This window comes from Cucurbita pepo, unplaced genomic scaffold (assembly GCF_002806865.2).
Source record: "Cucurbita pepo subsp. pepo cultivar mu-cu-16 unplaced genomic scaffold, ASM280686v2 Cp4.1_scaffold000317, whole genome shotgun sequence".
In the NCBI taxonomy this organism is placed as follows: Eukaryota; Viridiplantae; Streptophyta; class Magnoliopsida; order Cucurbitales; family Cucurbitaceae; genus Cucurbita; species Cucurbita pepo.
The window spans coordinates 11,097-22,984 of NW_019646564.1; the positions used below are offsets into that span (position 1 = coordinate 11,097).

The 11,888-nt window shown below is 36.1% G+C and overlaps 2 protein-coding genes across 2 annotated transcripts; both read left to right on the forward strand.

Moving 5' to 3' along the window:
• The first annotated feature begins 2,831 nt into the window (after positions 1-2,831).
• LOC111784978 (probable xyloglucan endotransglucosylase/hydrolase protein 5) lies at positions 2,832-4,209 on the forward strand. The gene is made up of 3 exons (XM_023665475.1): positions 2,832-3,182; positions 3,281-3,474; positions 3,554-4,209. Exons 1-3 carry the CDS (start codon positions 2,895-2,897, stop codon positions 3,951-3,953), a joined length of 882 nt encoding a protein of 293 aa, XP_023521243.1. The 5' UTR covers positions 2,832-2,894; the 3' UTR covers positions 3,954-4,209.
• A 2,464-nt stretch (positions 4,210-6,673) lies between these two features.
• On the forward strand, positions 6,674-8,485 carry LOC111784979 (sugar transport protein 13-like). Its single transcript, XM_023665476.1, has 4 exons — positions 6,674-6,812; positions 6,933-7,255; positions 7,331-7,455; positions 7,522-8,485. The coding sequence occupies exons 1-4, from the start codon at positions 6,674-6,676 to the stop codon at positions 8,483-8,485; spliced, it is 1,551 nt and encodes a 516-aa protein (XP_023521244.1).
• The last annotated feature ends 3,403 nt before the right edge of the window (positions 8,486-11,888 follow it).

Consider the following 11,888-nt stretch of genomic DNA (forward strand, 5'->3'; position numbering starts at 1 on the left):
TTCATCCACATGGTTGCCTTGATGCAACCTCCGACACCCCCAGGCTCCACTTCATAATGTGAAATAAACCCAATAACCCTATCAAAATTGTTAGCTTGTGAAAGTAGAATCATAAAAAGGATGATTAATGTGTGGATGAATAATAAAGTAAAGAGGAAACTCCAATTTCCATAAATAAACCACTAAGTATGTGCATGCCTGACATTGTGCTGAAACCCCACGCCAAAAATGGATCCTGTTTTCCATTCTGGGATTTAGTTTTTTTCTATTCTTTTATTTTACTTCGCGGAACACAATGTTAATTACACTCTGCCTTACCTTACACCATCTTCCATCGGGACTTTATACTTCAACCTTTCTCTCCCAAATTCATTTCAGGGATAGATTCATGTAACTTATCAATAATGCTTCCATAATCTTTTAGAACTTAATTATTATGAAATTAAGAAATAAAATATTAAAACGAAGCAAATGTATAATTATTGAATTAATGATTTAATGAATAGGATTAGAATGAATTAAATAAAAATGAGTGGAATAAAATCTCCTCCAAATCAACCCAACCCCTCATTGAGTTTCCCAGAACATGATAAATGATACTATCCAATATCATTGAATTCAATCAATAAAATTCTGTAGACATTACATCCAAGTGTTGAAATTTTATAAAATTAAAATATTAATTATTAGTTTATTTAATAAACCACTTAAATCATTCTAATTTCTCTCCTCTACTAAACCACATAAGAACTAACAACTTTTCCCTTCCACCTAAACCTTCCATTTTCTTTTCATATACTTAAATTTTCATTTTATTAAGTTTAGTTCTCTTTCAAAGATTACGATATTGAAGATGGGTTTTAGGAGAATTATTGTACTCACGGGGACAAAACTATAGTTTTCAAAATCAACCTTTAATTCAAAATATAGAAGAGAATTTTAATTTTTTTAAATTAAATCCTTCTAAATCTCTTCAAATGGGATTCGCTAATTGAGGTCTCCTCAATCCTCAACTTTTTAAGAAAGGTGATTGTTATCAAACTTGAACCATTTAAAAAGGGAATAATTAAAAGTTAGTGATATGAAAATTGAGTAAACATATAAAGTTATATTTTAAAAAATTGACATTTTCAGAATCCATTATTGAAATGAAATAATATTAAAAGTTAGAACTAATATAAAAATACAAAATAAAACCAAAAGTATATGGTTTTGCTTGTTTGAGAATCCTCCTTATTTATTTATTTATTGATATAATATTTAGAAAATATATTATAATAATTAGTTATGAAATATATTTTAGATATTCGAAATAGTATTAAATAGTTGTATATTTTATTTTATTATTAATATTTAATTAGTTTATATTTTCTTTTATAAGTATTAGTTGATAGCTTGTATCCTATATGAATTAATTCCTTATTCTTAACATAGTCTCGTATAGCAATAGATAATAGATAACAAAAAAAAAGTAGTTTTTTTATGAGTTAAAAGTTGTTTTTAAAAATAAAAATAAAAAATAAAGGAAAAAAAAAAGATTATGAAAGGGTTTTAAAAAACATATAATTAGAGGATATAAAAAAGGAAAAAAAAAGGTGGAGTGGCATGTGGTGAGGTAAGGAGTGTTGGGAGACCAGCCACGTGTTGTCATCCCAAAGGCGAACCACGTTTTATTTTATTATTTTTAATATTGAAATTAGTTGTGTGTTTCCTTTCCCTTATCCAACCACCGGTTGGCAGGTACCTCAGAAAAATTTCCTCTCCAGATTTTGGGACCTTAACCCCCCAAATATTTTACTAAAAAAGAGAGGAAAAAAACAACAAAAAAGGTGAAAAGACTTTGGGGCCCCTCCTCCCGATTCCCTTCCCCCACGATATTGCAATTGACAGCCAACACAAAACAAAACAAAACAAAATAAAATAAAATGTCCTCCTTCTTCCCCTTTTCCATTTACAAAAAAAAATTCAAAAACTAAATATTCAAATTAAAATTAAAATTACCCTGCACCTTCCCACTCCCTCTCTACCCCCCCCTTTTTATCTCGCCGACAGACATTCAAATCCACTTTCAAATTTTATTTCCCTTTTTTCTTTATTCATATTCTACCCATCCCCAACCTTAACTTTCAATAATCATTTAATAAAGATTTTGTGTCCAAAAAAATATTACTTAATTAGGATTTTAATTAATTTATCTTACTGAAAATTATAATTTTAAAATGTTATGTAAATTATTTATCATAATTATACAAGATTTATAAGGTTACATCATTTTTTTAAATATAAATTAAAAGTTTATTTAATTTTGTAGATAAGTGTTAAAACATCTATTTGAAATAAACTAAAAAAAATCTAAAATCAAAGACAATGAAACTTAAAGTTATTTTAATAATTTGGGTTAATAAACTAAAATAACTAATAAAAATTAATTATTTAAAATAATATCAAACATAATAATTATTTCTTTGTTTTTTGAATTAAATTTTAAAATTTAAAAAGTATCTTATTGAGATGAAATAAAAAAATTTAAAAATTTAAGAGTTAATAGACATATTTTATAGACAAAAACATAAAAAATTTAAAAAACCTAGAGAATCTTGTTTAAAATAAAAAGAAACAAAGAGAAGCATTGAAGATGTAAATTAAGTAAAAGTGGTCTAAATCCCCGCATAATTAATGTACAATTGCAGAGGCATTTCAGCAATCAAGGCTCTGGAATACCAAAATATAATAATTTTGGAACATCACACCACCACCCCAACTGTCTGTGTGTGTGTGTGGAAATCATCACTATCCATTGGCTTTAAACTGTGCGCCACGCATTTTTATTTCATTAAATCGCTGCCTACTTAAACCCCCTCCCCACTCCCTCGTTTCCTCACAACACTCCCAAAATGGCCTTCAATCTCCACCTTCCCCTCCTCTTCCTCCTCTCTATCGCTTATTCCGCTCTGGGTGCCGTCCCCAAAAAGCCCATGGACGTCCCATTCGGTCGAAACTACGTCCCCACTTGGGCTTTCGACCACATCAAGTATAACAATGGCGGCTCCCAGGTCGACCTCGTCCTCGACAAATACACCGGCACTGGCTTCCAGTCCAAGGGCTCCTACTTGTTCGGCCATTTCAGCATGAGCATGAAGCTCGTCGGAGGCGACTCTGCCGGAGTCGTCACTGCTTTCTATGTAAGCAACACCCAAATCAAATCTAATTAATTAATTAATTAATTAATTAACTAACACACTACATCCTATTCAACATGGGTTTCCCTTTTTACTCGCAGCTCTCTTCCCAAAACTCAGAACACGACGAAATCGATTTCGAGTTTTTGGGGAACAGAACAGGGCAGCCTCCGATTCTTCAAACCAACGTCTTCACCGGCGGGAAAGGCGACAGAGAGCAAAGGATTTACCTCTGGTTCGACCCATCCAAGGACTACCACACCTACTCCGTCCTCTGGAACTTATACATGATAGTGTAAGTGTTCCCGTTTGAATCTCTTGTGTGTTTTCTGTTACCGGATCTGGAAATTAACGAAATGGGGGAAATGGGACAGGTTCTTTGTGGACGATGTGCCAATCAGAGTGTTCAAGAACAGCAAAGACCTAGGCGTGAAGTTCCCATTCGACCAGCCAATGAAGATATACTCGAGCCTATGGAACGCGGACGACTGGGCAACCAGGGGGGGATTGGAGAAGACAGACTGGTCCAAGGCACCATTCGTAGCGTCGTACAAGGGGTTCCACGTGGACGGGTGTGAGTCGTCAGTTCAGGCCAAGTTTTGCGCGACGCAAGGGAAACGATGGTGGGACCAAAAGGAGTTCCAAGACCTGGACGGGTTGCAGTACCGGAGGCTGAACTGGGTGCGGAAGAAGTACACCATTTACAATTACTGCACCGATAGGAAGCGCTACCCAACCCTCCCACCGGAGTGCAAGCGGGACAGAGATATCTAGACCACACTACTGGGTATTAATTATTATTATTATTATTATTATTACCATTACCAAGTCTTTTCAAATTTCTGGGGGATCCAGCTGCTGCTTCTGCTATTATCTTGTATTTCTCATCATTTTTCTTGCATCCTTTTGCTTTATTTTGTCCTCATCTGCCTGCCTGCCTGCCTGCCTGCCTGCCCGCCCCTCTCTCCCTCACTGTCCCTATCGCCTCGTGCTTCCCCCTCTCTTGGAATATGTTTTCCCCTTATTTTTATTTATTATTATTATTATTATTATTATTATTATTATTATATCAATAATTATCATCATTTTATATATTCATGTATTTACTTTTAACTCAAATACGTCAGATTTATCATTTAAATTAGTAAATGAGGAAATAATACAGTAGATTATGAGTCAATGGCATATCTCATTGAGCTGTTACACTGCATTAAAAATAAATGCATTATTATCATGATTAGTTTCAATTATGCCTAGTTATTAAATTTTAGAAAGGAAAGGTATAAAATTATTTCCTCTTCTAATAACTTTTTTAATAATTTGTTAGAAATAAAATAAAAATATGTAGTAGATTTATTAGATATTTTTTTTAAGGTTGAATAATGGTAACGAAAAATGTAATAATTATTATGGTGGGCCCCCCGATTATTAGCGGTTTGAATAAGTAGGAAAGGGTGATGACAGTCCATTAATTAGGGGTATATCAAAAGTTAGCGCGTCTTAAAAAGTTAAAAACTAATTTATTTGGAGGAATCAATTTCCTGCATTTCTCTGGGGTTATTTATTTTAATAAAACTCATCAAATCCTGCACCTCCCCAACATGTTAGTCTTTTAAAATAGGTACTGAAACATATTATTAATTTAATGGATTTTCTGGTTACTTTTTATTTCTTTCCATTATTTTTAATTTCAAATGTAAGAATATAAATTTAAATGAGATATTTATTTTGTAGAATAAAAACTCATCGATATTCATAATGACACCGCAATAAACTAAAATTCCGTTGGAAATTACTAGGCTACCCTTTAGTGTTAAATCCATTAATACCGAAGGAAAAGAGATGTCATTAGTATGTACTCTTTTTTAATTTGCACACCTCAATGGTCTTTGGGGTATTGAATTACTGGGTGGTAGCCTTTGAGTGTTTGTGGGTCTGGATTACTAGGTTATTGAGTTTGAGCTCCTCGACTGTTGGGCTGCTATGTTAAAGATTCTTAGATTTGGACCATTTTAGTGAGTTGTTAACTTTTAAGGGTTGGACCATTTTAGATTAGAAGATTAGACAACTAAATGCAGCTGATGTGTTCACAACATTTGGTATAAGAGTCGAGAAACAAAAAAGAAATATAGTTTTCTTAATAATTAAGAAAGAGAAGAGTGAGATGAAAGAGATTAAGAGACTGGAGATTTTAATTCGTTGTCTCTACACAAATGGGGTAGAGAGTTCACTTCTCACGAGTTCAATATATATATATATATATATATATATATATATATATATTGCAAAACTAATGATATAAGTAGGCAACTTACCGCAGTTTACACTTTCCAATAAAAAAAAGGTGTAGCTGAGTGCAAGAATAGAACAATCATGAATATGGTTAGAAGTATATTATTAGAGAAGAAAGTTCCAAAGAATTCCTAGCCAGAAGCATTTAATTGAATAGTGCACGTGCTCAACAGAAGTCCTACAATGGTAGTGAAAGACATGACCCTAAGAAGGTTGGAGTGGTGTAAAACCTAATGTTGATTATTTTCGAGTTTTTGGATGCTTTGGACATGTTCATGTATGAGACGATAAGAGAAAAAAGTTAGATAATAAAAGTTTTTAGTGCCTGTTGTTAAAGATAAGTGAAGGGTTTAAAGCATAGACTCTATGATCCAGTATCCAAGAAAATAATTGTACGCAAAGATGTACCTTTCGAAGAAAATAAGCATTGATATTGGGAGAAAAGCAACGGAGAAGCTAGACTTGATATCTTCAAATGAGAATATAGTAATGCAAAAGGAAGCAAACATGACCAAAGTGAGGAAGAAGCTGAAGAGGAGGAAAGTTTTGGAAAAACTTGGTCATTTAAAGACAAGTGTATCATTGTGATAACAATTTTATCATTAAACTATCCAAGAATCCAATCATGTATAGATGCAACAAACATATTGATGTAATGTTTTATTTCTTGCTCTGGTAANGTGTGATTTGACGAGAGATGAAGTTATTGAACTGAAGCATTGTGTCACATAAACAAGTTGCATATATTATAATAAACAAGTTGCATATATTATAATAAAACCATTTATTTATGGATGTTAAGACTACTCAATATTAGTACACAAGAATGAGAGCAGGATTCAGATAGACCATTTAACTCATAGCATGAGAAAGAGTAAATGCAAGAGAATCCTCATTATTGTAATTTGAAGGTGGAGATTGAGATACTATTTAAAGTTGAGAGAGGTTTGGCACCACGAGTAGACAGACATAGATAATGAAATTGGATGATTTAAAAGTGTTGTCTGAAATAGAGAAATCCATCCTTAGCCAATTTTCTTCCTAGAACTTAGCNAGAATTTAGCACTCCCAAACCTGCTCCCTACCAATTCAAGTCTCAGATTATTTTTTCATTCCCCAAAACAATCAATAAAATCAAAGACCTCCATCTCCAATACCCATCAATCTGTTCGTAATCGAAGTCAAGAGAAGTAAGGAAAAGGATGCATTCAGCGGGTTTTGCAGCGCCTCCGCTTCAAGACGCCATCGAATTGGAGGCCAAGATCACTCCAGTGGTTATCATTTACTCTATAATGGTCGCCTCCGGAGGCCTCGTGTTCGGCTATGACGTTGGCATTTCTGGTAATTTAGGGTAACACTCTGTCTTGCATATGTAAAATCATATCTATCTAATACGCATTCATTTGAAAGATTAAAACACCCTTTGATAAATGAAGTGAAGAATTGGCGATGTGGGCGCAGGGGGAGTGATATCGATGCAAATATTCTTGGAGGAGTTCTTTCCCGTGGGTGAAGAGAGGTCTCAAGAGGCAGAGATGAACAACAATTATTGTAGATACGAAGATCAGGGCATGCAGATCTTCACCTCTTCTTTGTTTCTCACAGCTCTGATTTCCACTTTCTACGCTTCTAATACCACCAGACATCGTGGTCGGAAAACCACCATGCTTATTGCCGGACTTCTCTTCCTTGTCGGTATCATTCTAAGCGCCTCTGCTCGATCCCTCCCAATGCTCATTGTTGGAAGAATTTTTCTGGGTTCTGGAGTTGGGTTTGCCAACCAGGTCTACTCCTAATCTCTACTCCTTTCAAGATCAAATTGTTTCCAAATTCTAATGCTGTTTCAACCTTCAAAATAGGCTGTGCCCCTGTTTATCTCAGAAATAGCTCCCTCCAGGATTCGTGGAGCGCTCAATATACTGTTCCAATTCGACATGACCCTCGGCATTCTTTTTGGGGACTTGACAATTTTCACCACATCCAAGTAAGAATCAAAATCTCATCTCTGTTGTTCACATTTTAGATGAATTTTGAATTGTTGCTATTTTAGGATGGAAGGCGAATGGGGATGGAGGATAACACTGGGTTTGGCCGGCGTTCCTGCTCTGTTATTCACTCTGGGAGCGATCTTGGTTGATGAGACACCAAATAGTTTGATCGAACGTGGGCATTTGGAGGAAGGGAAATCAGTGCTACGAAAGATTAGAGGCACTGACAACATTGAACCTGAATACATGGCGATCTTGAGTGCAAGTAGCATTTCCCAGAAAGTGGAATATCCTTTTGAAGAGCTTCTCACGGGCCAAAATGGGGCGCCATTGGTTATAGCAATAATGATACAGGTTTTCCAGCAATTTACTGGAATAAACGCGATCTTGTTATACACTCCACTTCTATTCAAGACGTTAGGCTACGGCAGCGCTGCGTCTCTATACTCTGCCATCGTAACAGGGGTGGTTAATGTTGTGTCCACGTTGGTCCCAATTTACTTTGTGGACCAGAGCGGGCGAAGAAAGCTGCTATTAGTGGGCGGAGTCCAAATGTTCGTTTGTCAAACAATTATTGCAATCATATTAGGGCTGAAAGTGAGAGACAATTCCAACACTTTGTCTCAGGGGATGGCCTTTACGATGGTGCTATTGCTGTGCCTGTATGTGTCATCCTTCGCTTGGTCATGGGGTCCAATGGGATGGCTGGTTCCAAGTGAAATATTTCCATTGGAAACGCGGTCGGCTGGGCTAAGTGTGACAGTGTGTGTGAATATGATGTTCACGTTTTTGATTTCGCAGTCTTTTCCATCCATGCTTTGTGAAATGAAATTTGGGATCTTTCTGTTCTTCTCTGGTTGGGTGTTGGTAATGTCGTTGTTCGTGTATTATTTGCTGCCGGAGACAAAGGGTGTTCCGATTGAAGAGATGAACGAGAGAGTGTGGAAGCAACATTGGTTTTGGAGCAAATTTATGGAGGGTGAGATGGAAGAGTATTCAGATGAGTGTACACAGTCTGAAATCTAGCTTTGTTTTTCATTATGTACATTAGATTTTTTAGGTAGAATGTTAGAATGGTTGAGAGGAATCGCAAACATGCATGCTTGTTCTTCCATCATTGTGTACATATTAAGAGCATACGCCTCAACCATTTGTAATGGATAGAGATGAGATTGTACGAGTAAACATGTCNTTGTTCGTGTATTATTTGCTGCCGGAGACAAAGGGTGTTCCGATTGAAGAGATGAACGAGAGAGTGTGGAAGCAACATTGGTTTTGGAGCAAATTTATGGAGGGTGAGATGGAAGAGTATTCAGATGAGTGTACAGAGTCTGAAATCTAGCTTTGTTTTTCATTATGTACATTAGATTTTAGGTAGAATGTTAGAATTATTGAGAGGAATCGCAAACATGCATGCTTGTTCTTCCATCATTGTGTACATATTAAGAGCATACGCCTCAACCATTTGTAATGGATAGAGATGAGATTGTACGAGTAAACATGTCGACTTTCCAAGTGCGTTAAGTAAGCATCAGTTCAAACAAGACTACAAAAGTAAGCATGCTATTAATTGGACTAAAAAGAGTATATTCTCCAAATTCCATATTGGTCTATAATTCTGTACGACTCCAACGTTTGGTTTCACCTTCTTCCTCATCTCCCCCTCAATTTCATCTCTCGTCAATTCGTGCATCCTTCCATTCGCCTTCCATTGTTATTCGATTTGGTTTCATAAGTCGTCTCTCCCTCACGAGTCTTTGATTTCAAGCATAGTCTCATCAACGATAGGTTTATGTCTTTTGAGCGTCTCTCTCTATTAGACTTCATCCTTGTTGAGGATTCTAGCGAGCGTTCCTGCACTCAAATCTGCGTGGATTTTGTTAGAACGGCACAATAACACCTAAACTCGATCTAGATGAACACAAAAAATAGGAGAGAGAAAGTGCAAGAAGGAATATTAGCTAGATGTAAATATTGATACTACAAGTATGAACAGTATTAAAAAATATATGCAGAAAGTATATCTTCAAAGGACTACCTAACCAAATATGAGTTTTTATTATACATAATTGCTTACTATATATGACAATTTACTTTATGTCATTTAATATATAGTTCTACTATGTATAATCATTGAGTAAGCTATAAATGAGTAACATGCTCCATAATCTAACAATTCTCCCAGTTGGAGACTGATACAGTCAATCAAGAATTTCATTCTCAAACGAAAGTTAATATCTTCATTGCACCAGACCAATAAAAGTTTCGCACAACCTCAATTTTCCAACATCAATACATTTTGCCAAACACATCGGCTGGATTCTTTGCACGGTTTATCTTCTCCAAACACATATTACCTTCTTTCACTAACCTGCAAGTGAAATGATATCGTCTTCTAATGTGTTTTATCTTTGAGTGATGGTTCGGATTTTTTTACCAATTGTATGACACTGACTATTTATATAAAGAACCTTCTCGAACTCTTTCTTACCTAATTCTTCTAAATAGTCTGTCATCCGTATCATCTCCTTTCTAGCTTTAGCTATTGTCACATCCTTAGTAGATGAAAGAGCAACACAATTCTGAAGCCTAGACATCCAATTCATTCCATCATCCATGGGTTGCTTCTACTTGGTTGGATTTTCCAACTAGGTGGGGCCTAATCAGAGGACTTTGGTTCCCATTAATCAGTCGCAACAAATAGTGTAACGAAGGAATATACCTATCTCGTACCCTGATGGTTCTTAATGATTTCCTCAACATTTGCTCTGGTGTCACTTTGTAACGATAGTAGTAATAATAAAAAATAAAATAAAATAAAATATGGAGGTAACAAATCAAAAGTAAAAAAAAAAATAATAAAAAAAAAATACTCCGTCGCTCGAAAACCGTCACTCGACCCCCACAACTCGCCCAAACCTCTGCCAAATGTCATCCCGAACCTTGGCACGCTCCCAAAACACCTGCAAAAGAGAAAATCAGGGAGGAAAGAGCGAGAGAGAAGTTGGCTAAGTTTTCCGGCGAGGATCCGAAAATGAAACCCACAAACAAATAACCCAAAACCGATGTCAAAACACCCGAAATATGTTAGGAATCACGACTCTCCACAATGGTATGATATTGTCCACTTTGAGTATAAGCTCTCGTGGCTTTGCTTTGGGCTCCCCTAAAAGGCCTCATGCCAATGGAGATGTATTTCTCTATTTATAATGGGACTCACTCCCAACAATCCTCAACAATCCTCCCTTCGAACAAAGTACACTATAAGCCTCCCCTGAGGCTTATGGAGCTCTCGAACAACCTCCCCTTAATCGAGGCTCGACTCCTTTCTTTGGAGCCCTCGAACAAAGTACACCCTTTGTTCGACACTTTAGTCACTTTTTTACTACACCTTCGAGGCTCACAATCTTTGTTTGATATTTGAGGATTCTATTGTCATGGCTAAGTTTAGGGCATGGCTCTGATACCATGTTAGGAATCTCAACTTTCCACAATGGTATGATATTGTCCACTTTGAGCATAAGCTCTCATTGCTTTGCTTTGGGCTCCCCCAAAAGGCCTCATGCAAATGAAGATGTATTCCTCTATTTATAAACGCATGATCATTCCCTAAATTAGCCAATGTGGGACTCACTCCCAACAATCCTCAACAATTGGTATCAGAGCCAATTTGATGAAGTAAGCTAAAGTTGCTTTGATACCAACCTCGAAATAAAACGCTCACTCTGAATCTAACTCGTTTAGATAACTCTCACGAAACTTTAAGAAAGGAGGTGTCGCAAAGGGAGAGAGATAAGGAGACAAAGAACTTCTCAAGAGGTTATTACACACTAATTCAGACAATAAATGTTTTTCTTCTCTTTCTTGTTATTATTTCTCTCTGCACACTATTGCATTGAATACATGAGGCCTTTTTACAGCATTTTCTGAGGCCAAATTTGGTTCTAACTAGCCACGATTTTTTTTCACCCATTTACTTTCCCTTGAGTAAATTTCTCCCCGATTTGCTCCCAACATGAGATAATTATGCCTTCATAATTTCTCTCTGCACACTAAGTTTATTTTTCAACCAAACTCTCCCATTAACTTAAATGCTCCTACTATCTGTCATGCTAATCATTTTCTTGTATTTGTCGAATAGTACTTTAGGGTTTAGGGTTTTGTAAAGATGTCTGCAACTTGATCCTGACTTGCCACATGCAGTAATTCCACGTTTCCTTCCTTCACATGATCTCGAATAAAATGAAATCGAACATCAATGTGTTTGCTTCTTTCATGGTTCACTGGATTCTTGGCCAACTCAATTGTTGATTTGTTGTCAACTTGTATTGTTGTTGCACCTCGTTGCTTTAGCTCCATCTCACTCACCGACAAGCTGCAGTTGGGAATAGCTCAACCATCACACACTGCAGCCTAGGGAAAGGTGACA